Source organism: Poecilia reticulata, chromosome 5 (genome assembly GCF_904066995.2).
Source record: "Poecilia reticulata chromosome 5, P_reticulata-male-v2, whole genome shotgun sequence".
Taxonomy (NCBI): Eukaryota; Metazoa; Chordata; class Actinopteri; order Cyprinodontiformes; family Poeciliidae; genus Poecilia; species Poecilia reticulata.
The window spans coordinates 16,120,117-16,146,367 of NC_088834.1; the positions used below are offsets into that span (position 1 = coordinate 16,120,117).

At 39.9% G+C, this 26,251-nt stretch overlaps 3 protein-coding genes across 15 annotated transcripts in view; 2 read left to right on the forward strand and 1 right to left on the reverse strand.

Moving 5' to 3' along the window:
- cacna1da (calcium channel, voltage-dependent, L type, alpha 1D subunit, a) overlaps window positions 1-4,822 on the forward strand; it is a 76,844-nt gene extending 72,022 nt beyond the window's left edge. For all 13 annotated transcript variants that reach the window (XM_081607142.1, XM_081607145.1, XM_008409700.3 and 10 more), the window contains one exon: window positions 624-4,822. In XM_081607142.1, coding sequence (XP_081463268.1) covers window positions 624-929 — 306 coding nt within the window. In that variant the 3' untranslated portion in view covers window positions 930-4,822. The remainder of the gene's footprint in view (window positions 1-623) is intronic.
- On the reverse strand, window positions 4,727-8,429 carry LOC103465123 (parapinopsin-like). The gene is made up of 4 exons (XM_008409720.2): window positions 7,424-8,429; window positions 7,017-7,345; window positions 6,014-6,256; window positions 4,727-5,071 (listed from the first exon to the last, which is right to left on the reverse strand). The coding sequence occupies exons 1-4, from the start codon at window positions 7,728-7,730 to the stop codon at window positions 4,952-4,954; spliced, it is 999 nt and encodes a 332-aa protein (XP_008407942.2). The 5' UTR covers window positions 7,731-8,429; the 3' UTR covers window positions 4,727-4,951.
- Window positions 8,430-12,233: 3,804 nt separating this feature from the next.
- The window catches only part of LOC103465124 (voltage-dependent calcium channel subunit alpha-2/delta-3-like), a 35,448-nt gene continuing 21,430 nt past the window's right edge, over window positions 12,234-26,251 (forward strand). Inside the window, exons 1-5 of the mRNA XM_008409722.3 lie at window positions 12,234-12,971; window positions 14,141-14,222; window positions 16,751-16,972; window positions 18,319-18,435; window positions 21,156-21,215. Coding sequence (XP_008407944.1) covers window positions 12,859-12,971; window positions 14,141-14,222; window positions 16,751-16,972; window positions 18,319-18,435; window positions 21,156-21,215 — 594 coding nt within the window. The 5' untranslated portion in view covers window positions 12,234-12,858. The remainder of the gene's footprint in view (window positions 12,972-14,140; window positions 14,223-16,750; window positions 16,973-18,318; window positions 18,436-21,155; window positions 21,216-26,251) is intronic.

Below are 26,251 nucleotides of genomic sequence, written 5' to 3' on the forward strand. Positions count from 1 at the left end.
GTTTGATCTCCACTGGGTACTTTATTGTTTTATGGAATATGGCACAAAGACGTTTTTACACCCTCGGATTGCAAAAGTTCAAATTCACTGCTGAACGGATGAAAGTAAAGGAAGAAAAGCACTTTGGAACGGCAACTTTAGGATGTAATCTTGCAGTTTGTCGGTAACAATGGAGGAAACACAACAAACATGAGAAAATGTGAATCAGATGAGACCATGTTTGTACTTTTTATTACATGCAACTCTTTGTGTGGCATAAAACAAACATACAGACACTATCTATTACGAAACAGTTTAGGTTAAAGCGTATTCATGTGTTAGCATGGCCTAGTCAAAGTCCACACCTAAATATAACAGAGAGTAGGTGGCAAACTTAAAAAAGTGATGTTCAGAGATGCTCTCTGAAATATGATTCAATTGAAATAAAAATAAATCAAACAACATGAGTGATTTCACTGCTTTGTTTTTATTGAAAGTAAGAAAGTTTAAGGAACGCAAATACATTTTTAACAAACTTTAGTTTTAGTAGAATTGTAAAAAAAAACTAGACATCATTACCTTTTATTATTCAGACTGCGAAAAAAACATGTAAAAAAACATTTCCTTCCCTTTCTGCCCTGCAGGTTTTGATATCAGAGGGTCTCGGGAGATACGCCAAGGATCCCAAGTTTGTTGCTGCCACAAAGCACGAGATCGCAGATGCATGTGAGATGACAATAGACGAGATGGAGAGTGCAGCCAGCCACCTGCTGAGCGAAGGGATCGCCCCCGGCATCAACGGGGTCAACGTGTTTCCCCTTCTGGCCCCCAGGGACTACGAGCTGCCGGACACCGGAGCCAGTTACAGCGACGAGGAGCCAGAGACCGAACCCAGAGCTCCTTACGAGGAGGACCTGGCCGATGAGATGATCTGCATTACGACTTTATAGCATTAGCTGGAGGGATCCGCAGATCTGACTTGGGTACAATCTAGAACATTTAAATAATAAAAAAAAAAAAAGAAATGCATCTGTTGGCTCCGACCAAAAGAAGTGCCTTTTACACAGAGCAGATAAAAAAAGGCATACGGGAGGAAGAAGCGCCATAGAAGTCCTGAACGTTGAGATCTCCTCCTGCCAGCAGAGGAGGCGAGAGACTGAAACTCTCTGAGGAAGATTTTCACCTGAAGGGAACACAGCCTGCAGCCGCCTGGAGGCCAGGCCGCTGACGCAGAGAGAGAGAGAGAGAGAGAGAGAGGGAGAGACGCTCTGCAGGACGGGTCTCTACGGGTGATGACAATCAGATGTATGATGTCATTACCTCAGTCACTTTATTAAGGTTCGGCATATCATGCAAGTTTTCAATGCAAGCATAGTGAGGCATATCTAGACATGTAGTCTTTAGGGGAAAATCAGAGCTTGGTCCGTTTGTCGTTTGAGGCGGGTTGTCTTAGGATCGCTGGAGCTGATCGAAAATGTCGAGTCGTAACAGATTATGCAGGAATTAACTGTCCTACTTTTAGCATCATTCAACTTTAGTTGTGTGTGTTTAACGAAACAGAAGCATTTGGAGTAAATGCACTAGCAGGCAGGTTATTTTAAACATTTAAGAATAAATAGCCTGGTTAATATTTCTTAGTTGATATGCTGTAAATTGTATAATATAACAAGAGAAACTTTGTAAAGAGATAACTCTATATTTTGTAATTATGTATCATTTAAAAGATCAGCAATATGAACCCTTGTGACTCCTGTTATTCTATAAAAGGAAACTTGCATTATTTTAATGAGGTACTATGATATTTAAACGCCTTTTGTTTTGTGCTAATATGCACACTTTATTTTGCCTATAAAACATTTTTTAGACACTCTACTATGGTTACACAACTGCACAATATATTCAAAAGACTTCCTAAAATGGGGTAAAACACACGTTGGTTTTTGTAAAGCGGGGCGTTTTCTGCAGTCGAAGTGACGCGGCTGTCTGAGGAGTACCTTTGTTGGGATATTTTGTGTCGTGTGTACATGAATTTAAATGCATCCATGCATAAACATTGCTGCTTTCTTTGTTGGTTTTCGAATCAAACTTTAGTTTGTCGGCCCCTGATGAAATGCCTTTTTTTTGCTGCTGAAAGAACTAAAACTTGGACAAACTGATATTTGTGCGGCTCATGCTGGGCTTGGTATAAAACTCCACACTCCACAGGGACGTCTCTGCCTTTACGTACCGTGTTTTGCAAAAACTTTTTATGCCCTTTGAATGTTTTCACATTTGGACACATTTCAATAAGTGACCTCTATATTTTATGTTTGTTTTTTTTATGCGATAGACCAAAACAGCGTGGGTTCATAGTTGTGAAATGGAAGGAAAATTAGATGTGGTTTTATCTTTTCTTCACATAAAAATCTGAAATGTATAAAATGAATTTGTATTCAGATCCCATGAATCAATACTTTATTGAAAAACCTTTTTGCAGCAATTAGTGTCGAGTCTTTGATCCGTCCGATTGAATTTACGGTGCAGCATCACAATATCATCTAAATCAACATAAGTCTGGACTTCGACTTTTACTAATGTTCAATAAGAAGCATCTGAGATGTTTAGGTAACTGATTAATTAATGCAGAGATTAAATTATGCACAGATGAACTCTAATTACATTTAATAGGTGACTTCTGAAGGCTGTTGGTTGAACTAGATTTGTTTTGGGGAAACCGGAGCAAAAGAGGCTAAACATTATTCTGGTCAACAGCCAAAGAGTTGTCTCAGGTTTTTCAAATGTTTTAGGGTCATTTTGATGACCTGAATCCAAAAACCACGTTGGTTTTGCTCAAACAGGTCAACTTTCTGGACTATGGATGCATCAGAATGCATGACTTGTTCTAACAAATGGATCGGTTTCCTGAGAATCTGGGATCAATGATTGATGAGACGGAGAATTATTTCAATTTACATGTACTTACCCTTACCACTGGTTGTTATTCAATTTACAGAAATCCAACTTTGTAACATTTAACTTACAGGTTTTTTTTTTTTTCCTGAAACCTTTTTGAATGAGAAATATTAACGGAAATGAGCTGACAATGTCACAAAAAGCAATCAATTTAGTCAGAAGATCAGATTTCTCTAAATTATTCGAATAAAATCCTGACCTGATTGAGAAAAATGGATGTCATTTTTGGATTCAGCGGTACAAAATTAATCCTAATTCAGTTGAAAAAGCATAGACAACTTCCAGGAAACATTCTTTTGATGTCAGTGTTATTATCTACTGGGGGGAAATAAACAATTCCTTCCTCTTCACAGGAGCTACCTTGTGTTGGTCTGCCACATACAGTTGGAAAACAAAATACACGTTTCTTGTTGTAATGTGACAAAGTGTGAATAACTTCAGTGGGCATGAATACTTTTTCAAGGCTCTACGGTTTGTGAGGGCTTGCGGCTGCAGGCCTGTGAGGCTCGTGTTCACGGTGGAACAGCAGGGGGCGCACTGGTGCCAGAAAGGCTGGGTGGTGCAAAGCAATAACCCCGTCCGCACCCTTTCTCTCTCCCCGCCCGGTTTCTTGCATACAGTTTATACCTCGTTGGCAACTCTGACGACATATCAGTGTGTCATCATATCTGTTCGCACAGCGTGGAGACTTTACATGATTCTTACTGCGGGGTGTCCCCCCCCCCCCCCCCCCCCCTCTTATAACAGCTCAACTTCCTCTGTGTTTCATCAGTTGTCATTCCCCAGTCCGTGGACTAAATAAACAATAGTGTTTCTTTCAAGTATCAAAACGTAGAGTTGACCTTTCCACGGGTGACGTTTAAGGTTCCTGTGACGTGTTGCTCATGAGCACTTGGTTCGTCGGTGGGTGTCCTCTCAATCTGAATGCTGAATGCTGTCTTGAACGTTGAGGTTTTCCACCTTGTGTGCACATTGAAAGGGCTCTTTGAATTGTTTGTGAGTTTCAAACTAAAAAAAAGTGTGTTCTAGTCCTTTTTTTGTTGGTGGCTAAAAGGACCAATGCACATAAAAGGCACATTGTACTATTTGTAGCAATTACAGAACTAATGAACTGAAGATATGCATTATTTTGTAAAGACTTTTAAAAAGTTGTTTTGAAACTAAAGATAAAGAGAACTTACTTTTACCTCATGTCAGGGAATTCCTGAGAAAAGAAAATGATTTGGTTAAGTCTATACCAATGGTATTTAAATATTAGCACATAGCTGTTTGTCTTTGCACAAGTAAATGTATAGTGCTTTTTGTTTCTCCTTTTTCTAAACAGATTTGTGTATTAAGGTGAGACGATTTTTGTACTTTTTGTGACCGTGCATATGGTTTAGTGGAATCTGTATCTGTCATTTACACCTCACCTCTAAATGCTGGGAATGAAAGAGTATAAAAAAAATATTTTCAAGGTGCACTGTTCCTCTGTTTCACAGGTATGGAGAAAAAAAAAGAACAGAAAAAAATACCAGTTTACAGAGAAACACATATTCATTGAAACACTTTTGTTAGTTTTTCTTCATCTTGTTACGGTTATTATTCTTACTATAACAGTTATTATTGTTCAGAAATCTGTATTAAAATAGAAGATAATGTAAAATATGTACAAACATATGAGATGACCCATGGTAATGTTCTCTACTTGAAAGTCTTGACATTTCCTCAATGTTTTTATTCAGTAAAACATCATTTCTCTCAGTAGCAAATGCTTTAATACATATTTAAATCCTCTAGATTTTGTATCGATGCATTTTTTTTTCTTTTTTTTTTTCTTTTTCATTTTATTTTGGCCTTGACTTCATTTGATATTTTGTTTTCTATCATCAATAAATACATTTATGCTGAATTAATGTTCTCGCTTACTTGTGACTCCGTTTTGTTTTGTCTTTATTGCAGATTTAAAACAAAAAACAAAGACGACCGCAGGACACTGATTTATTGATGTGCTTAATGCAAAAAATCTGGTTATAATATTTCAACTTGGAGCCACTTTATTTATAGACACGGCTTCCACAGTGGTTGTCGCCTCTGACGCCTCGTCTTCCTCCACCATCTCCTTCCTGCAGAGCAGGAAGGGCACAGCGTACTTACGAAACTATGAAACAAGCAAACAAAAAACAAACATACACAGTTATTAACATCTTACATGTAAGTCAGTGGATCCATGAGGACATCAGTTTCAGACCGTAGGACAGTTTTTAACACGCAGCATGAAGCTCCCATAAGCCAATGCTGAGCCATGTGTACGTTCAGTTCCTCGTCTCTTTCCTGGAATAAAACAAATGTGGATCCAATTCGTCCTCTCTTTAAAGAAAACCAAAGAGGTGCTTTAACTACGCTCATTATTTTTCTCTCTTATCTCTTCTCTGCTTCTTTCCTGGCTTCATCCAGAGGGAAAACATGTCTACTGAGAGCTATTTCTTTCCTTCCTTCACAGAAAATAGCTGTTTTATTCTTTATCTATTTAGCTGAATTTCTCAGAAGTCACTGATGGAGGTTGGACTGCTATTAAATCTGGGCCTTTTGTTTTTCTTCTCATGTCGTCTGTCTTCAGCTGTGTGTCCAGCTGTTGCTGCTTATACCCTGTTTGCAGATTCTTGGGTTTTCCTACCTTTAAAAAGTATTAATGGATCAGTACTTCAATGTTTATTTATGTTTATTTCCTAGGTAAAGCCCCTGACAGAGTATTTGTTTCTCTTATTGTGTTTTTCTTACCCAGTAGAAAGTATGTGTGTGCGTGTTTCCTTTGTATTTATTTATGCAGCAGGTTATATTATAAATAAAAATGTAACAGTTTTTCTCAAAATAGAAGAACTCCAACAGTTGAGTTTATACAGTTATACGTTAAAATTACGATGCAGCATTAAAACACTAAGCATGTTTTGAATCAAAAGCGTAATTTCTCCGGCACGGTGTTATGTGTCTTATCACCACTAGAGGGGGCTGATGTGCTTTTACAAAAGCATCTGAGGATTTATAGCTGATTTACAATCCCTGTTCTAATTGTTAGAATAATCAAAGTGTGGTTTTAAGTCACCTGTTTGTTGAGCAAAATGTAGATGATGGGATTGTACGCAGTGCTGCTTTTCGCCAGGTAAACCGGCAGCGAGCCCACCAGCGGATGAATCTTTGCATCAGGCCTGCAGACTACAAACATGGCCAGACCGGCGTACGGCAGCCAGGCGACCAGGAATGACAGCACCATCAGAATCACCATGGACGCCACCTTCATCTCCCCCTTAGCTACTGCTCCTCCCTCCACACAGGCCATCTTTGAAACCTGTAACACAGAGTACCAGGATTGATTAGTGACTGGCGAGACAAGACAAGGCCCATGAGCTGTGAAAACAGCTGTTTTTATTTTAATAACACTTATTGTGATCCTCGTAATAATAAAAAGCAAAAACAAAGATATTTGTGAAACAGGTTAGCATTTGTTAGTAATTGAATGATTCATTTCGAATCAGATACGTGGTGTTGTCTCCCCAAGAAATTGCATAAAATGTAAAAAAAAAAAAAAACCAAGAACCTGATATAAGAAAACTGAGAAGACCATCAATTGTCAGGTTAATTTTGAATTAATAATCGCCCTAAGGTTCAGAAATCTGCTGAAAAAAACACTCGAAACAAAATGGTAAACATGTCACCATGACGATTAATTAGTAACATTTCAGGGCATCAAATGATGATAATCATTCAAAAGTTAAACTGGAGAAAGGATTTACTGTCTAGATTAGAAGCAATTATACATTTTTCAAAGTAAAATTAAATATATTCACTCAACATACATTTTATGCATTTTCTCTCTTGCCATTTTGTAACTAGTGTCCTAAAATCCAGCGTTGCGTTGTATTTCTTTGATTATTATGCTCTTAACTGAGCAAGGTGATTATCTGAAGTCGTTCCCCATCACATTTTTTATAAGAACAAAGTATATGGCTTCTAAAGTGCTGATGCAGGAGAGGCATTAAACCATAAAAGAAACATTTTGGATCTCAAATATACCCACATTGGTCTTTTTGGGACGAGAAACGTCTCACCTGGTGTAACGTCCACAGCAGTTTTGCATACGAGACCAGGATCAGAGTGAGAGGAAAGGCAAAACACACAGCAAAGTAAGCAATGAGGTAGGAGACATTGTTGGGGTCTGTGTTGTGCCAGTCTGGTGCGCAGTTCGTCCCGACGCCCTCCAGGTCGTACCTGCCCCAGCCGAAGAGCGGGGGCAAGTTCCAGGCAAGAGACCAGAGCCAGGACAAGACTATGCCTCCGACAGCATGCTTCTTCTGGAAGGTTATCTGTCCCAGAGGCTTGCACACCACAAACATCCTCTCCACTGCGATCAGAGCCACTGTGCACAGGGACGTGACGCCTGCAGAGCAAGAAAAGCTGATGAAACCAGTCAACTAAGGTGAGCCGGTTCCTGAACTGCTCCACTCTTTAGACTCACCACACAAGGACACAGTGAAGCCCTCCACCACACAGCCTGTCCTGCCCAGGGAGAAATACCCCTGGGCGTTGTTGACCACCGACAGCACCCCCCCGGTCATCGCTGTGCCCAGGTCGGCTGCGGCCATGTTCACCAGAGCGTAGTTGAGCGGCTGCCTCAGCTGCTTGTGCATGAGGGACACGATGATCACTGTACCGTTCAGCACAATGGCAGGAATGGTAAAAAAGGCCATGATGACGGAGAGCACAATGAAGCCAGCTCGTGAGAGAGGGGGCTCCTCCATGTAGAACCAAGCATTTGGCTGCATTGCTGCAAAGCAGGGAAAAAAGGGGGTCCGACTCTGTGCTTCCTTCTTAAGTCAGAGTTGCCAGATCGTCAATAACTCTCTGACTGAATGAGACGGCTGGGATTAGACGGCTGGATTAAATCCTTTGGATCTGGAGTTAAGAAAGAGTAATTCCTTCAAATGATCATCCCTGATCCCTCACCTTTCGCTTGATTGCAGGGAGGTTTAAACAGGATGCTCCAGGCTGGATTAATGTCAGCTCATACAGCCAGCACTCCGCCAAACCTCACAGTGGGTTGCAGAGATTACCTCCTGCTCATTTCACAATTTATTTGACGTATAATCCCTTTTCTCTGATTCTGATCATGAATCTTTCAAAGATGTATCCGTTAATGCAAATTGAGGCTCATTTTGAGTTTATTCCAGTTTAATATCTGGTTTGTTTCTTTGTGGTTTAGTGGAATAGACATTTTGGTCCTTATCAAGCATCTTTTATTATTTACATTTTTAGCTCAAACTGTTTCTAGTAACCGTTTCCTGACGCATGAAGATCAACACACTTCTGCTTCACTTGAATATCACCTTACTTTGTTTTTCCTCTTTGGCCTCGTGTGTCTCATCATATCTGCAGCTCTCTGATCAGCTTTATAAAAGAAAAATAAAGCTTTACTCAAAGTGAATTACTGAAAACATGTTTTAGAAACTAACCTGAAGCCACGAAGCTTAAAAAAGAAAACAGAAACTGGATCTGGCAAAATACTTGTAATAGATTAACCGAATCTATTGAAATCATAAACATGCTTTCTTCATGTAGTGACATAAAAGACTGCTCAGTTTTGTTCTCTATAATAATTTAAATATAGAAATTTAAACTCTTATATAAATACAGGGTAGCTGTATAACTGAAACTGCATAATTAAAAAAAACAGCTCTAAACCTCCCAGGTGTTTTGATAATAGCGTGTGTTTTTAAGACACACGCTATTGTGATTTCAGCAGATTAACCTTAAAACAGGTGAAGGAAGTGAATTGTATTTGAGGGATTAGAGCAAAGATAAAGGAACTGGCTGGAAAGTCACGATCTGGCATTAAAGCAGCAGCAGCAGCCTGATCTAATGCTTCTACAGACGTAGCTGCATTTTTCTCATTGAGATAATAAATGTGATTAAACTCCTTGGACTTACATTAAACTATCGATCCAGAATCTGTCTTGCGCTCTTTGTGTATCTTTTTATTTCATGCTGATCCTGTAAACATCCTGTGAAGTAACTGGTTGTGGGTCTGTTTACACAATGTGATGTGCTGCTGTAGACCCACCAGGTCGTACTATTAGTTACCAAACCAGTTACCAAACTCACATAGCATTGTATTATATTTAGCCTGTAAAGCTCCGATGACCCGGCGCCGTGTGTGATCCGATGATCACACACGGCGCCGGCGCATCGACACGTTTGACTCGATCATGTAATCCACAGTGGGGTGAACGCTGGAAGTGGTCTGTGTGGAGTAATCCACAGCCGCTGGAGATTTGAGGTGAGGTTAAGCCCTTGGATTTAACAAGAAGTGTCCGAAGTTTCACCTTCTAAGAGGTTTATGTTCAATCAAGTCAAGATGTGGATTATAACTGCGAGGGTTCAACAGAGGCTAATGGTTCAAGACTGTCTGCCTCTAATTATAAAGCGAAGCACAACAGACCTCAAAATGAGATTACCTTTATGTTCATCTCTTAACAATGGCTTTTTTTGTGAAGACGTTCTACAAGCGTTGAGAAAAGATCACTGGCTTCATAGTTGAAGCCAAATCAAAGTGTGCAGACTAATTATAGGAATTGTAAAATTAGTCTTACTGCTATTACTTTACTGTCAGCAAGAAGAGATCAGCCAAGTAGACTGGGATTTAAAAAAGACACCCTGAATATCTTTGTGTGGAAGAATGATAGACTGAACACTTTAAATGCAACTGAATCAGTGAACATTTAAAATGAACTGAAAGATATGGCAGAAACAACAGATGATAATACTAGTGTATGTTTTGTTTTGAAATACAGTAAGTTAACGTTGGCAGACAGATGGATTCTGGTTGTTTACCAGAATGTAAAAGAATTGAGTGTTTAATGAGGAAAAGGGGGGCAAATGTGAGGAAAAATAACCTTGTTGTTTAACTGGTGGATTAATCAAGATAATGGGTTTATGCTAAAGCCAAGAAAAACAAAGGGGGTGATGAACACCGGCTTGTTTGAGCCAATCCAGACATGCTTTAAACCAACTCTAAAGACCTTAACAGAGAGAAATGGTGCCTCTCTGCTATGTTATGCGACTAAACGCTGCGTTTAGTTGAGAATTATTCATGCAGTGAGTTCAGCACTAAGGACAGCAGCCATACCTTCCTGGACATGATGCACGCAGAAAGATCGTCTAAAGCTCATCTGATGTAAAACCTGAGCGAGAGATGAGTTAAACAAATGAATGTCTGCAGCTCACATTGAAAAGTGAGTTAATCCGAGCTGCAATTTTAGAGGCGTCTCAGCTTTAAGAAAAAATAGATTTTACTCAACTGCTCTGAAAGAAAGCTAATTTAAAACCGCACTTCTGAGAGTGAGTGTCGATTAAAAGCCTCCAGACCCAAAAAAAAAAAAAAAAAAAAAAAAAAAAAACCAGCAACCCTGGTGAGTCATCGGCTTGGTTTGCTCAAGGACACATCAGCATGACTGTCCAATCAGTCTTATCTGCAGCGGCTCCAATAAAACCAGCAGACCCTCCTCAGCTCTGTGACTGAGAGATGTTTGGATTTGATGGCCTTCTGGTTAATTAAAACATTTTAGGAGTCGGTGTGAAGCTCAGGCCGCCGGTCAGAGAAGACGCTGGATGATATTGTCCGTCATCCAACATGCAGGTGGCTTATCGGCACGTCCCAGGCAGCAATGGGGCCCCTCACAACTTTGATGTACGATGCAATTACGAGTCTAATAAAAGCCTCAAGTGGAAACAAGGTTCCTGCGGAGGGTGAAGGCGGCGGGCTGTGTGCGGAAGGAGGAAAGAGAGGCGCTGCATCAGCCCGTCCGATGCCCCGACGTGATTATCGCCTTATAATCAGCGTTTACAGTGCAGGGCGATGGGGACGTCTTCCGGTATGATTGAATAATGGGGCACTGGAACTGTTTTCATACATGAGGAGTCGCGACACTGCAGTGCACCAGCAGCAGTGTTGGGATCTGCATAGAAAAGTCGCTGTTGGGTGACAAGTGATTAATTAAGACTTCAGCCAATCACGGGTAATGCACACTGATAATGCAAATCTCCACCCTTTTGCACAGGGGCTCTTATCTTCTGCTTATACGAGTTGTTTCTCTGTAGCTACAGCCGCGTCCCGGTAAATCTGAATGTCGTTGAAACGTCTATTTGTTTCAGCAAAGTCATTTCAAAAATGTTAAATAATGCAGAGAATTAAGCACGGCTTCATATTTGTATGCGTGTTTATTTATTTTTGTTGATTTTAAGGATTATGGCCTGCATAAAAATAAACACTTAATAAAAATAGAGAAAGAAACAGACAGTTCTGTTTCTTTCTGTATGTCTTGAAGCACTCACGTTAAACACTATAGTGAGGTTTCTGTTGTCACTGTTACTTGTCCTCAATTTCTCTATACACTTTTTCCTTTCACCTAACTTTCCTTAAATGTGCTTGGGCTCTGTGAACAGCCAGTTTCTTTATAAGTTATGTCGTGTGAAATAGACAACCACCAAGTCAGAAGATTTCCTGACTTTTTAAGGTTATCCTCCTGTGAACCATAGTTGTCAGAATGATCAAAAATGAATGCTTGAAATACTCTGTAAGTAATGAAAATATATAATGCATGAGTTCACAGGACACTGGTAATCTTTGGTTTGCAAATCAAAGCCAAAACACAATTTCAAGAGTTTTATTTAGGTTTTTTTTTTTTTTTTTTGCTGGTGGAACTTGTAATTTAATTCTGATTTTGGAAAACCCCTAATAGTCCAATGTTTCGGTTTTAAAATACCTATTTACCTAAAGTCAGCAGATTTTATATGTTAAGAATGTTTTAGAGGTTTTTTTTCAGTGGTTTTCTTCTAATCCCCTACAAAATTTATTGTAAGAAATATTTAAATGTTGTAACTTTTCTATTATTCTCCTGCTGTAAACACAGAAAATGGGTAATATTAGAGGAAGCGGTCTGAGTGACAGACATTCATAAAGAGGTAATTATAAAGTAAATTGCAAGCAACATATTGATATAAATAAGTATCATGCAGCTCTTGAAACTTTTTTTGCCTTGACATTGTCCCTCTGCAGACCCCCATTGATGACGGCACTGTTTAACACTCTTTTCTTTCTCTCTCTCCCGTTTTTGCAGCAGAGCTCTAGCCCTCACCAGATATCTGCAGCCTCATTATCTCCCACAGAGACTTTTATACTAAAGTAAATTGCCATCAGTCCAATATGGTTTCCAGTTTTAACTTTATGTTCAGATACATTTATAGCCCATAGGCTGTTTTTTTAACCAAAAATAGCAAAATGAAGTATAATTTCTGATCAGATTAAAGAGATCCCTTTGTAAAATCCTTTTTTGTTTTTGTTTTTGCTTTTTTTTCTGTTATGGACAGACATCTAGGAGTGTTAGGGGAATCATATGCATCAACTTTAAGACAGAGATGTTTAGTCTAAGTGAGACTGCAAACATTTAACCAATTAAATTTTTCTTCAACTCAGTCCCTGCATGTTTTTCTGTTTATGTTAGAAAGGAATGAAAGCCAAGCATTGTCTCCAAAAAGCGATAATCTGCTTCTCAAAGCTATTGAGCTGCAAACAAAGAGACGCGCTCTGTAATTCCTGCACCATGAGCCGAGTGGGTTTTCAGAGAGGGGGGAGGAAAAGATGGAGAGACACGCTGGAGGAGGATGCTCGCTCGCTCGCTCTCTCTCTCTCTCTCTCTCTCTCTCTCTCTCTCTCTCTCTCTCTCTTTCTCTCTCTCTCTCAATCCCACTCAGATACAGTAGTGGGGCTGAGGACGTGTTGGCAGTGGAGGCAGAAGGTGGAGAAGTTGCACCGGAGGAGGGTATCGAGCTGCACCGAGGTCGGACGGGATTTTTTTTACTCTGCAGAAATTGTCCAGAGGCAACAAAGAGCTTGAAATGGAGGGAATCTGCAGGATCCAAGTCTTGCACACGTTTCTTCTTCTCTGGATCTTCATCGGCTGGAACGTAGCGGCGGTGGTGGGATCCCAGCAAGGAATCCCTCTGTCAGTGTGAGTGACAATTAGCTCAGTTTTTTTTTTTTGTTCTACTTATCTAATCAGTTTGTTGCATTTTATAAAGACTAAGCTCATTCAGCACCGCATGTGTTTCACACTCAGAATATTCAGAATTTGCTTTTTGAATCTCTGAAGCGCTTTAGTTAGATTGGAATCGGACCCTGCTACTTCAGAAAATGACTGAAGTAGTAAAGAAAATGTGATGGAACAGCTAATCTTTGCAATGTGACTGAAAGGACCAATTGATTTTTTTTTTACAATGCTTATAAAGTTACTCAACTGAGCTTTAGGTTTGCTAAAATTGAAGAAGTAATGTGTAAATGTCTCACCTTTAGGTCCATCTTTATGATTTGTCTAATAAAGAACTAGCAACAAAAAGTGTAATATTCTATTTAAAAAGAAGTTAGAGTTACCCAAGTTTACTATCATTATTATTCAAAACGTACATAAGAAGTATGATTAATAAATATATTTTTAAACTCTGATTTTCTGACCATTGTGTTACGTTTCACCAATCACTTTTTTTTACCAGAGTTGCTCTTAATCACCAGCAGATATAATTAAACTGAAGGTTCATTAAAAAAACAAATACATACAAACACATCCAGCATTTCTTTAGTGCTCTTTTGCAATGCTGAACAAAGCAAACCAATAAAACTTCAAAGATTTCACCTTTACATTTGAGTTTTAATTCCTAACAAATGGGGAAAAAAAGGAATCTAGATTTGATTTTTTTTTTTTTTCCTTTTTATGAAAACCAGGGAACTGTTTGCATGATTTAAAGCTTTCAGGAAAACCTTTTGTGTTAATTAAAAGAACATTTTCATTCCGTAAAGCCACAAATAAACGTGTTTAATAGGTTTTTTTTTACATATTTGTATGCAAAACAACATCTTGGAACATTACAGATTGTTGTTTCACAGAGAAGAGATTTAAATTTAGTGAAAGTTTCTATAAGTGCACAGCAGGTGAATAAGATCAACTTATCAGGAGAAGCTAGAAGCAGAAACAGGTTCAACAACTGCAGATGACAGGATGAAGTCGTTGACTAAGTTACCCAAAACATATGTATGTTTTACCTCCTTATCTTTTCACTCTTCTTTCTCAAGGAAACTCTGTGATTCTTTGTCAATTCATCAGTTTTTCTTTCTTTTCCTTGGCAGCGTAAAGCTTTGGGCCTCTGCATTTGGCGGAGAAATCAAATCACTTTCTGCGAAGTACTCTGGCTCCCAGCTGTTACAAAAGGTGCGTTTGTTACTTCTCAGCGTTTCCTTTCAGTCCAAGTGACTTCTTTATTTGTCTGATAGTTTTGTGCGCGGTAACTTTCACTTCTGCTGTAATGTATTTGACCTCTGATGGCTGCAGGAGCATTCGAGTGTCTCAGCTGAACGCTGAGGCCCTGTTTTAGAGGAGACTCAGGTGTGCTTGGAGTGCAATGCGAGTGTGTGTCAGTGTGCCTTTGAGTTCATGTGTGTTTGTGCTCGACGCGGCCCATTAACCGCGGCTCTGTTTCCCCCACTTATCTCCTCTCTCCTGTGAACTCTCCCGAGTGGAGAGCTTCGAGCCTCGGATGTAAACACGGGCAGCTGAAGGAGTGTGTGTGTGCGTGTGTGAGTGAGTGGGGAGCACGAGATGCAGATTATGGTTGTGGCCACTTGATGGCAGAGGTGGGTTCAGGTTTTAAAAGGCAATCATAGTGAAGTCAGGTTGATAAATGGAGGCCTGTCCTGTTCACTTCACTGGGATCAGACTGGAGGAGGAGCAGTAAACAGCTGGAGGAGCTTCACCTTATGAAGGCTGAACAACTGTAATGTTGGAGGGTCTGTTTTTACTTTTACACCAAAAACATCAGCAGAAAAGACCAAGACCCTGACAGGCACTGCAGGCTCTTCCTCTTAAATTCATTACCCACTAAAACCTCTGAACAAAGTTTCAATAGAAATGTGTTTTTGTAAGAAAAGTCCAGTTTTAATTAGTTCTGCTCAATTCAAAAACTGGCAAATGTCTATTAAATGTATTTGCAAACATTCAATGAGAAAATAGTTAATGGCATTTGTTGCTCTCATAACAACAAATGTGAACATTTTCCTGTTTGAGTTTTCACTTTACTGGTTTCCTTTGTAAAGGGAAGCAATTGTGACCTTTTAAGAAATATATGACTCATTTTTTTTCAGAGAGAGATTTCAAAAGTCCAAGCTGTGTTTTAATATGTCTAGAAACGGTGTTGAATAATTCAGTCCAGTTGTTGTAGTGGCAATCCCAACCTCAATCTGGATTGATGTAGAAAACTACAGGCAATATTCTTACATTAATCAAATAAAATATGTTTGACAATCAAATTTCCAACCACGGTTGATTAAATATAATCATATATATATATATATATATATATATATATAATGAGAATAAAAAATAGCCTTAAATACCAAATTTTATTATATTAGCCAGTCGCAGCGTTCGGTCAGGTTTTCTTATGCTGCTTATTTCCTTTTTTACTAAGCTCAGCTCTCAATCATCATTTCCTGGCAGCAACTAAAAGAAAATCTGTTTTGGGAGTAATTTAAGATTAACTTTTAACTTTTTTGGGGTGGGGTGGGGGGGAGACTTGTGCCACCCACTGTAATAGTCGTGCCCTGGGCAAAAAGCCTCTATCAAATCCCCCTTCTCGGTATAAACAAAAAATGTTGAGATTTATGTATGATTTAAAGCTTTCTTGGCCTCATTGTTGGGAACTAAAGTATCTTCATAAATATGCGAATGTTATGTGTTGTATTTGAAATACATTTAGTCCTTTAGCTTCTTGTTGTTTGCCACATAAACCTTGTGAAATTTTAGCTTACACTTTTATCTGCTAAATTACAAAAGCAGCAGCTCAATATGACACTTTTCCTCTTTAGGAGTCAAAAGGTTCACTTGGTGTTGTAAAAAAAAATAACATAAAGAAGACAGAAGAGAGACCAGGCGAAACATAGGAAAGCCAGCAGTGGCAGAAATAACATGCACAACGTCGTTGTTACATATGACTTCATAAAAACATGTTTCACATTTGTGTCTCCAACTTTCTCAGCTGACTAATAATTTAAAAAAATCTTCATATTCTGTATGTTCGAATGAATTAATTTGCAAATATATGCTTTAGAGTAACACATAAAACAATGAACTGGCACTTTGCTGCACTGAAGGGTTGGAAGGTTTATCTTCCAGAAGGTAAAGCGTTGGTGTGTTTTGACTCCAAAATCCAACTGAGATCTTTATATTTATTTGTTGATTTTTGGTGTCTGACAGCAAGGCCATGAAAAAATACACTTTTCTGTAGTGCTATGCAGTTTTTACAGTAGTTTTACTAGTTTGAGATTGAAAATAAACAGACCTGAGAAAGTAATTAAACGAGATGACACAATCACCCTTCAGAAAGAAACATATCGAATATTGCCTTTTGTTGTATGAATGCTTCTCTATCTATGTTTCCATAGTTGTCCTGTAGCACCAAGTCTGCAAGGTGAAAGTGTGACGTAATGCAGTGCTTCAGATTTACTGCTTGCTTTTGTGAGCAGCTGTACTACAGTCGATTATGTTTGAATCTAAGCAGAGCATGGAGGGGGATGCCTTCTGTTGCACAGGAGAAAAATGTATATTTTAATTTTAAAAATACATCAAGAATTAGCCTACATCCTATTAAAAAACTGACGACAAGCCACATTTTTATCCTGAATGTTTCAGAGACTGCTTTGTTCATTAAATCTAAGCTTTTGAACCATTTCGTTGTTTTTTAGGAGCTGTGGTCCATTACGGCGCCGCGTCCGGGGGCCAACTCCACCCCTGAGGCCAGTCCCCCCGTCAGGGCCACCAGCAGGCTGAACCCAAAGATCACAGCCGCCTGTCTTTGGGAAGAAAGCGGAGGGCAGCGAGGAAGTCCTCGAAAATATGGAGAAAGTGTCCAAACGGCGTTTAGGAAGCGTCTCCAAGCCCAAAACCCAGGACTCTCCTGCCCAGAGGTAACCGCAACTGCTCCTTTACCGGGGCCTGAATGGTGTGTGAGCTGAAGCGTCACGCTGCATGCAAGGGGAACATGCATTTCATCTGTGTACAAACACATTCCTGCCATCCAGCCCGCACATTTGCTTCTTCTCATGTGCCTGTAAGCACCTCGCACATGTTCCTGCGCACGCCGGCGTGACCGGAGCGATCTGCGCTGATGAGCCGGTCAGCACCAAGCATTGAGCTGTGAGCCAGCTGACAGGTCGTTAGACAGCTGATCATTACCTGCTTTTTGCTCCGATTTCCCTGATTTCATTAGGGTTCCTGTGAACCCGAAGATGCTCCGAGCCTCCTCTGGCTCCCGGAGCTCCTCCGTCGGTCATTAGTCCAATCGATAATTATGATCAGGGGATTTGATGGATGGATCTTCACCTCCACTTGACGGCTGGAGAGGCGGTGAGGCTGGGGGTTTCTGTGCAGGGGCTTGAGGTGCTGGGGCGAGGAGGACAGGCGTGAAATGAACTGTTCTGCTCCACTGCAAATTCACACTCTTCCTTTCAGTGGGTAATTTGTCGCCTCATGTACTGGTGTGTGTGTGTACGTGTGTGTGTTTTGTCCACACACTCTGTGTTTCTTTTGTACGTGGGAGCCTATTGTGCTATTTTTAGGATAACGTTATCGGAAGCAGCCGATAGCCTGAAAATGTGGAGGATTCCTTTTTTTTTTTGTTTTGTTTTGTTTTCATTTGGCGTGTGTTACCCGTTTTTATGCGTGTGCCGATCAGATGTTGGGTTGTAAAACGCCGGATTCCTCTGAGCTGCTGCAGCTTTTTTGTTCTATCACAGGAGGTCCTGCACATCCAGCAGAGTCAGCATTATTTGAGGTGTAGTTCATTACACGGAGTTGCCCGAGCTTGACGTGTTATTATCTTTCTCTTGTGCTTTGACTCCATTTCAATTACCCTCTTACCATGCATAGCCTTCACTCCCATCCACACACCCTCCTCCTCCTCTTCCTCCTCCTCGTGACCACCCAACATGGCCACCTCCAGCCTATCGCAAAGAGAAAGACATCCTGCAAGTGCAGCCAATCACCGAGACCAGATAAAGACAGCGAGGCGTTTGGAGCTGCGGGATTTTATCAGCTGCGTGCATCATGTCAGCAAACACATGAGCGTTTATAATCCGTGTTTAACAGCCCTGGTCTCCGAGGCGGAACGACGCCTGAAACATCTTACCCTTTTCCTCATTTCGTCACATGATGTGAATAACAGCATCAGCCTCGACGGCTCATCACCTGTGTGTGAAGATCCCTCCCTCCACTCGTCCTGGCTGTCACGTTTTGTTTATGATTATTTTCTCAGAAATATAAAGAGCCTGAAAAGTCGGTCAGAGTGGAGGAGATTGACGGCGTGAAGCTGGTTAAGGATCTGGCTGTGAAGATGGAGGAGATGTTCCAGAGGAAAGCAGAAGCCACCAGGGTATGTAAATAAATAAAAATGTGGAGGAATGAACAAATCAGCTGTGGGGGTGTTCACTGCAGAGCAGAAAACGGGAGTCTGTGGAACAGCAAAGGTGGAGTCGGGGAGTGTCTCCAGGAAGTGAGAGGGAGGCTCTAAGGTGTTTGTGCTTTTCAGACAGGAAGTAACTCAATGAGCACAAAATAATCGTGTGTTTTGATGAGGCTATTTATCTTCGGGAAACTCCTACTTACACACGTCTCCCTCCATACTTATTTGCATCCCTGGTAATGATTTGCACAAGAGCCAGTGGTTGTTGAGGAGACTTTTATGCTGCACCTTTCCTGCAGGGAGCTTTTCTTCCTTCCTCTCCCTCACTGCTCACTTTGCTTGGTGGCAAGACAGACTTGGGTTGTCAACCAGCCTTGGTTGTTCCTGCTTCAGAACTCTTTCATTGTTGACCTGACTGTGAATATACACGACTGTTTCATCACAGCCATTTATAGACTTGTGAGGATTAACATGTAGCATGTTTGATAAATAACTTGTGGCCTTGTCTTTTCCATTTTGTCTTTATATGACAGAAAAATAGTTTTGGTCATTTTGTTTTGTCAGTTATTGTGTCAGTTTTGGTACTTTGAGTTTTTTTCTGCATTTTGGGTCAATCTCCTGACTGTCTTACATCCAGTAAGCTTTATTTCTAGTAAATATTTATCTGTATTCTTCCCTTCCATGCTGGATTCTCCTGATGTTTCTCCACAAAACCCATGTTGCTCTGTCCTCTCCTGTTCCTTACTTTGAATTTATTTTCTTACTTTTGTTCAAATCTCTTTATAAGTCTGGACTTTATATTATTAAATATCTTGTTTTAAATGTTCTATTTTGCCTCCTGCATGTGGACGGGTCCTCCATAACCTACTTCTATTTTTAAAAACAAACAAAACGTATTTAATTATTGTTAATAATTGTGCAACCAGTAATTTTAACATACATTTTTATTTCTTAATTTGGGTTTGTTTTTTTTTACCACATCAGAAAAACACACTTAGGCTTGTTTTTCCCCATTTTTAAAAATTAGTATTTTTGTTGCTATTTAAACTCATCTTTATCAGTGGCGCCAGAACCTGTTGTGCTGCAGCAGGAATGAAGTATTATTGACGTCTTGAGTTCAGTGGTGTCCTGGGCGTCATTAATAATCGTTCATTTATTGGAGAATCTTTAGTTTAAACAAATCTTTTTAAAAACGTATTATGAATTTCAAAAGTTTCCTTCTGCCAGAGAGGAAAAAAACTGGAAAAAATTATTTTCTTTCTTTTTTTGACGGGTTAATGTTATCAAAAATAAATATGCAAGAATACAGTCAGTTTCTAAATTAATCTATTACATTTCTTTTTCACCGCTGGATGTGCTGTTTGGCACAAATAACGAAAAGAAAAACCTCTAAAGCTTTTTAAGCTTTATGATTTGCATTTATTTCATCCTTCTGTGATCCGAGGAGAGCGATAATAAGGCCAATCCATTTGTTTAAGTCATTAACTGAAGTAATTACCGATCAGAAAATTGTGCTTTTGTAATATGATTCTCAGTTTGGCGAACAGATAATACGTTTCAAGGGTTTCGTCATCACTCGCAGATTTCTTTCTTCTTCTTTTTTTGTAGCCACTAATTTTTCCTTCTTTTTTTTTTTTTTTTTTACAAATTAAACTCTTAGTGAATGTTTAGTTTCGTGATATGTTTAGGAGCAGCGTCAGCTTATCTACGATTTGCGAGCTCGGAAGCATTTCAGTGCTGCACCTCTGCAGGGACTGCAGGGGGAATGATGAGGTTTATACGCGTGATCCCAAGAGTGCGATAAGTCGTGACAATTAGGGTTTGAATCACGGCGTTAATTTAATAAAAGAGATTCTGTGAGATAAGATGTTCCATGTTATATACCACTGTGTGTGTAGATTAAATGCTAGTTAGATTTGACTCATTTTTTCCCCCCCATCACAGGTTAAAAAAAAAACATTTTTTGGCTTCAGAAGAACGACGAAGGAGATCTTTAAACGGGGTACATTTCATTAACACAAAAATATACATTCTCCGTCAAACATTAAATTCAATCCATGATGCTTTTCTCCCCTCTTTGCTGACAAAACACGATTTCACCGTGAGGTCAAATGAATTTACTCTGCAGCCTCAGTTGTGTTTATGTTGCAGTTATTTTTGACACATGTGACAGATGTTAATTACCTGCGTGGCTCCTAAGGCAAGAGCGATTTCAGTGCTGGTTTTCCCCCGAAAACACCACAGCTAAGCACATTTTTATTTTTCATTTATTTTTTTTTATTTATTTTTTTCTATATCCAGACCCGAGCTATTACAGCTGTAAGTTATCGCGCTTTTAGTGAGCGCCACGAAAATCGTTCTCCACTCAGCCTCCATCCATCATCCCGCCTCGATGTGGACTTTAAGGTTCGTGTGGATTTCAATTTATGCATAAATGCCTAAATGCATCTTACTATATATATTACAAAAATGGAAAAAATATTCCATAGTGGCATTTTCGCCAAGAGGAAGCATATAACTGAACGCCGTAAAGACGCAAAACACATCTCGAAAGGAAAAGCTCAGGGATTGTATTATCTGCATTAGATTAGATTGAAATAATTCCTCCAAGTTTTATATCTACTAAATGCTTCAGGTTTTCAGCAAGAAACACGTGTGCACGTCTTAACGGGCCTCTTTCCTTCCCTCAGCGGCTGGTGGAGGCTGCGGAAGAAGCGCACCATCAGCACGAAGACAACCCAGACCTGCAGGTGAGTTTAAAGTCAAGAACGGAAATATATATATATATATATATATATATATATATATATATATATATATATATATATATATATATATATATATATATATATATATATATATAGAGAGAGAGAGAAGTCTCTTTTATTTCATATATAGTCTGTATATGAAAAAAAGACAGGCAGCAAGATCTTTAACATGTGAGGTGGAGTATGAATTATCATTATTGGACCTGTGAGGATCACCTGCAAGGTTAGAGAAGGTTAATAGGCCCTTAAAGTTTTAAGTATAGCGCAGGCGCCATCCTTCTTCTGCTCTGATGTCCTGTCAGCGGGTTGATACATGGCGGTCCTCGGATGAACAATGTCACACAGATCCAAGGCTATGGGACACGCTGAGCTGACTCATTTCACCAAGCAACAACACGTCTATGCATTAAACTCTGATACAGCTACAATGTTTTCTGCTGTAATCAGAAAAAAAAACATTGTATAAGTTGCGCGCGTTACCAAAGGATGTCCTCCCAGATTAACACGTCACGGGGAAAGTTTGGAGAAACGTATGCTATTTTTTAAAAAAATACGAACTAAAGTGTTTTTATTATTATTATTTCAATGTATTTTTTGAAGAAAACAATTTGTGTTTGGTTTGAAACTATATGTTGCAACACAACATGTGTGCTTGGACGCTCCAGCTATCTGTCCAGCGTTATCTTGAAGAAAACAACAAGGGGCCACATAAAGATTTCGTAAATCTCAAACTGTATTTTCAGGAACCATTGTGACATAATTTAGTTCAAGTTTAATCACTATTTTAGATCTTGAACTAATTGATGCGCTCCGGATTCCTTAAAAACACAAAAACAGGCCTTTTAATTTAGCGCTTATTAGGAAACTCAGATCAGATGCCAACTTCAGGTCAAGTTGGCATCTGGTTAGTCTGTAAGTTGTACAGTTGACGTTTTATCACAGTTCTGATCCTTTTTGGGTATTAAGTTTCTATTTTATTAACTGATTATCAGAAGATGTTCAGGGCGGAACAGACGGTTTCTTTTTTAAAAACATTTTTTGCAAACCGCTGACACAATTGGGTCCTTGCTTAATGCCACATCAATTAAAAAAAAAAGCACGCACACATTTAGCGTGTGAACGTCAGTGGGTGAATGACTGAATGTAGTGAGGCTCTTTGGGGTCTTCAAGACTTGATAAAGCGCTACACAAGTACAGGCCGTCTACCATTTGCCGTAGGATTTTTTGCTTGGCCGTATTAAAATGCTAAATATCAATGAAAATGTGTTTAAAGGATAATACTTTTTTCTGAGTGCGGCACTAACACTGTTGGGTTCAAGGTGGGATGCCACGTTGCTCACATTTTATGGAAAAAACAAAAACAAAAACAAAAACGGGCCTACTGGACATGTATAGCGTTATTATTTCGCCACATTCAAAAACGGACAAAGAACGACTGAGAACCGGAATTGTTTTTGAGATATTATTGTTCAGTTTAGTGCCGCACCTGTTCGGGACTTTGCTCAGCGGTTCTCATTGCGGGTTTGCAGGGCGCTGTGTCTGAGCCTCCTCCGTCTCTGCAGTGGAAATGCAGCATTTCTGCGCTCTCTCTCTCTCTCTCTCTCTCTCTCTCTCTCTCTCTCTCCTCTCTCCTCTCTCTCTCTCTCTCTCTCTCTCTCTCTCTCCTCTCTCTCTCTCTCTTCTCTCCCTCGCTTGTCTCTCTCACTGCACCGCGGACAAAGATAAATGAAACTCTTTTTCTCTCTCTCTCTCTTTCTGCGCGACGCATTGTTTCAGCTCCGTGGCTCTAGATTGGAAAGCGCGCTGGAGCAACAAAACACAGAAATAACGGCATCAGTTTGCGTTTAATAGAAGCATTTACATCGTATGAATACGTTCAGCGCTCTTGTTCCCCCCGCTTGTTTCCACTGATGTTTATACCCGCAGAACCAGATGGGAAGATTGGAAATTCAAATAAGAATGCAGTCTGTGTTTTTTAAATACTTTAAATATGCCCAACGCTTTTATGATGCTTTTAAAAATATAAAACCCAAAGGTTGCATTGTTTCCTCCAATACCTCCAAGTCTGAATTAGCTTCCTTAAACGCAGTAATGTCAAAAATATATAAACCAAATTATTTACAATAAGGGATATATATATATATATATATATATATATATATATATATATATATATATATATATATATATATATTTAAAAAAAACAGATTTACATAACTTTATCTTCATTTCTATCAAAGCAAATGCGTCTTGTCACTGTAAGCTGCAACACAGGCTTTTTACATGTCATTTCATCTGAATCGCCATATAAAAATAATGAGGAAATGCAATATCCACCTGTGGTAGTGATGATCTGATGTCGCTCCCTCTGGCATCATTTAGTGAACCGCCGCCTCTTCTGACACAACACATTTTTCACGCGTCATTTCACCGACCGCAGCGAGATAAGCTCTTATCTCAGCTGCTTCCCGTCACGTCTGACCCGAGTCCAGCCTGCGGTGCAGCGGGCAGACTGCTCACATCAGGCCTGACGGTGCAGCTCTGGCTCATTCTTATTCACCGTAGATTAAATTGGAACAATTGTTTTTTGAAATATAAGCTCGTGCTCTCATTTCAGTTTAAGTTATGTGGTTTTTGCGAAATGTAAAAATAAATAAACAAAAATAAGAAAGCATAGAATACCTTAAATAGTTTCTTTGATGATGATGCGACTTTATTCCACTTTGCTTTATAAAGCGCACATCAATAATATTCAGTTTTTCGCATTTTGTGTTGCAGCCACAAACTTGCAGGTATTTATTTGTATAGTTTCATTTTTACCCCCCAAAAAAATACAAAATCTGAAAAGTCCAATAGTCGTATTCAGACATTTTCTCTGATTCTCTTGAAATAAAACTCCTAGAAGTTACCAAGTTAGTAAATAGTGTCCATCTGTGTGTAACTTAACCTAAACATAAATACAGCTGCTCCATGGATTCTTAGAGAACATTAGTGGACAAACACCATCAGGAAGTCCAGATCATAGATAAAGTTATGGAGATGTTCGTCGTGTTCTGGTCATAAATCACCATTCCAAACTTAAGAGTTGCTCGTGTTGCATACCCTGCATACCCACTTTTTGCGCCACTGCGTGTTGCACACATAGCTCTGTGAATGTCCTCCCTTGTCCCCATAAGCCTGGTTGTACAGTGGGGCCCCTGCAGTCTGTAATGGAGGCCACATCTCTGCAGCACGGCCTCCAGCTAACTGCAGCGCTGTAAGAGTCAGTGGGCCGTCTCGGAGAACTGCAGTGTCCCACGGCCTGCTCTACAGTAATAACCCTGGTGGTTAACGCGCCTCTCTACAGAACTGAATTTCTGCTGAGTGTGCACTTCCCCCACCCCACACCCCTCGGAGGCTCCTCCTCCTCCTCCCCCTTCCTGAGCTCTGCCGCAGCTCGTCAGAGAGCTGCTCAGGCGTGGTATGAGCTGTCAGAGGCTGCTTGATGGTGATGCCCGCTCAGTCTCCCCCGAGAGTGATGCCGTGGAGTCCATCAGCCCTCTCTCTCTCCCTCCCTTCCTTCCTCCGCATATCTCCCATCTCCCTCCTTCCTTCTCGGTGCGTACAACAGAGGCCACGGAGAGGCCGCTCAGACAGGATGAGTTATTCTTTCACTGCAGCAGCAGGCAGCGAAGGACAGGTCATGCAAACTGTAAGCACAGACTTTTTTTCCACTTTACACAAAGTCCTCCTGCAGCACATTCAGTGCATCCTTAGATTCAATTACAGATGAATAATCTTTGCATAACTTTTTGATAATTACTAAGGCTGATGCAGGTATTTCTTAACGTTTCTTACTGACAAATCCTCCATGTGTGAAAATGCTTTCGAGCAATTTGCTCCTAACTCATTTAGTGAGAGAACTGCATTGTTTTTGGACGTTTTGTTACCGGACGTTATTATTTTGGTGATTTAAATTTGCTTAGCTGAGAGCACAAATATTGATTTTATACCTTTGTTGGACTGAACTGCCTCACATAATCCAGCTCAGAAAGCGGAGTCCCTCAGGGCCAACGTGAACAACAGTTTGCAAACTTCCATCTTACACAGTATGCCTTGCGAAAGTATTCATACCTTCAACGTTTTGATTAATTTCCACAATTTCTTATATCACAACCATGCATTTTCTTTCAATATTAAATGACTAACACAGTATAAGTATAAGCATATAAGATGCAGTTTCAACATATTTGAAAATGCAAATCTTAGTCAGTTTTGAAAAAAAAATTCCTGGAGCATTTCTTGCAGGATGGTTTACCTTTATGTTGTCTCTCTTCATACCATTCAGATTTCTGGATGACTGCTGTCTCCTTTTGAGACATTTTGAAGGTTTGCGTCAGGTTTTGGATTATCTTGCTGTTGGATAAAATCATTCCCAGTAAAATAAAGTGCTGTCTACAGGGTTCTCTGTGACAGTCCATAACTTTGTGATGGCTCTCCCTCATCAACCCACAGTGGCAATTTCCTCCTATAAAAATTCCCTGAGACCATAATACACCTGCACTATGCTTGACCAGCAGTGTTAAGTAACATTTTGTTTGTTCTGCCTCTCAAAAATGCTCATCTGACAAAAGCATCTGTCCAGTAATTATTTTTCTTACAGCTTTCAGAGTCTAAGATGTGTTTTTGTCTGGACGATTCTGACATTCGTGATTCCGACACAGTCTTGCAATGATTTACTGCAGGTGGTAATGTCTCAAGTTTGTTATTCAGGCTTTTTTTCTGCATTTATTCAAATTGGGACAAAGATAAATAGGAAAGGTCAGTCAGCTCAGAGGTGTGAGAATGAAGATCCATCCATTTTCTATGGTTTTCTGGTTCAGGGTCTTGACATTGCTGGTGCCTTTCTCCAGCTCTCAACGGATCGCTACGCCACGGACAGGTCGCCAATCCATCACAAAGACAACGCGGAGATAAGAGTCAAGCAACTGGCCATGCACTAATATCTCAGGGTGATTTGGAAACTCCAGTTTGCCAAA

Bases quoted from the DNA above. Each gene is read 5' to 3' on its own strand.
- LOC103465123 (XM_008409720.2), bottom strand. From the start codon at position 7,730: ATGCAGCCAAATGCTTGGTTCTACATGGAGGAGCCCCCTCTCTCACGA. The intron at 7,346-7,423 runs GTGAGTCTAAAG...CTTGCTCTGCAG, and splicing joins CTTCACTGTGTCCTTGTGTG to GCGTCACGTCCCTGTGCACA. The intron at 5,072-6,013 runs GTGACTTAAAAC...CTTGTTTCATAG, and splicing joins ACATTTTGCTCAACAAACAG to TTTCGTAAGTACGCTGTGCC.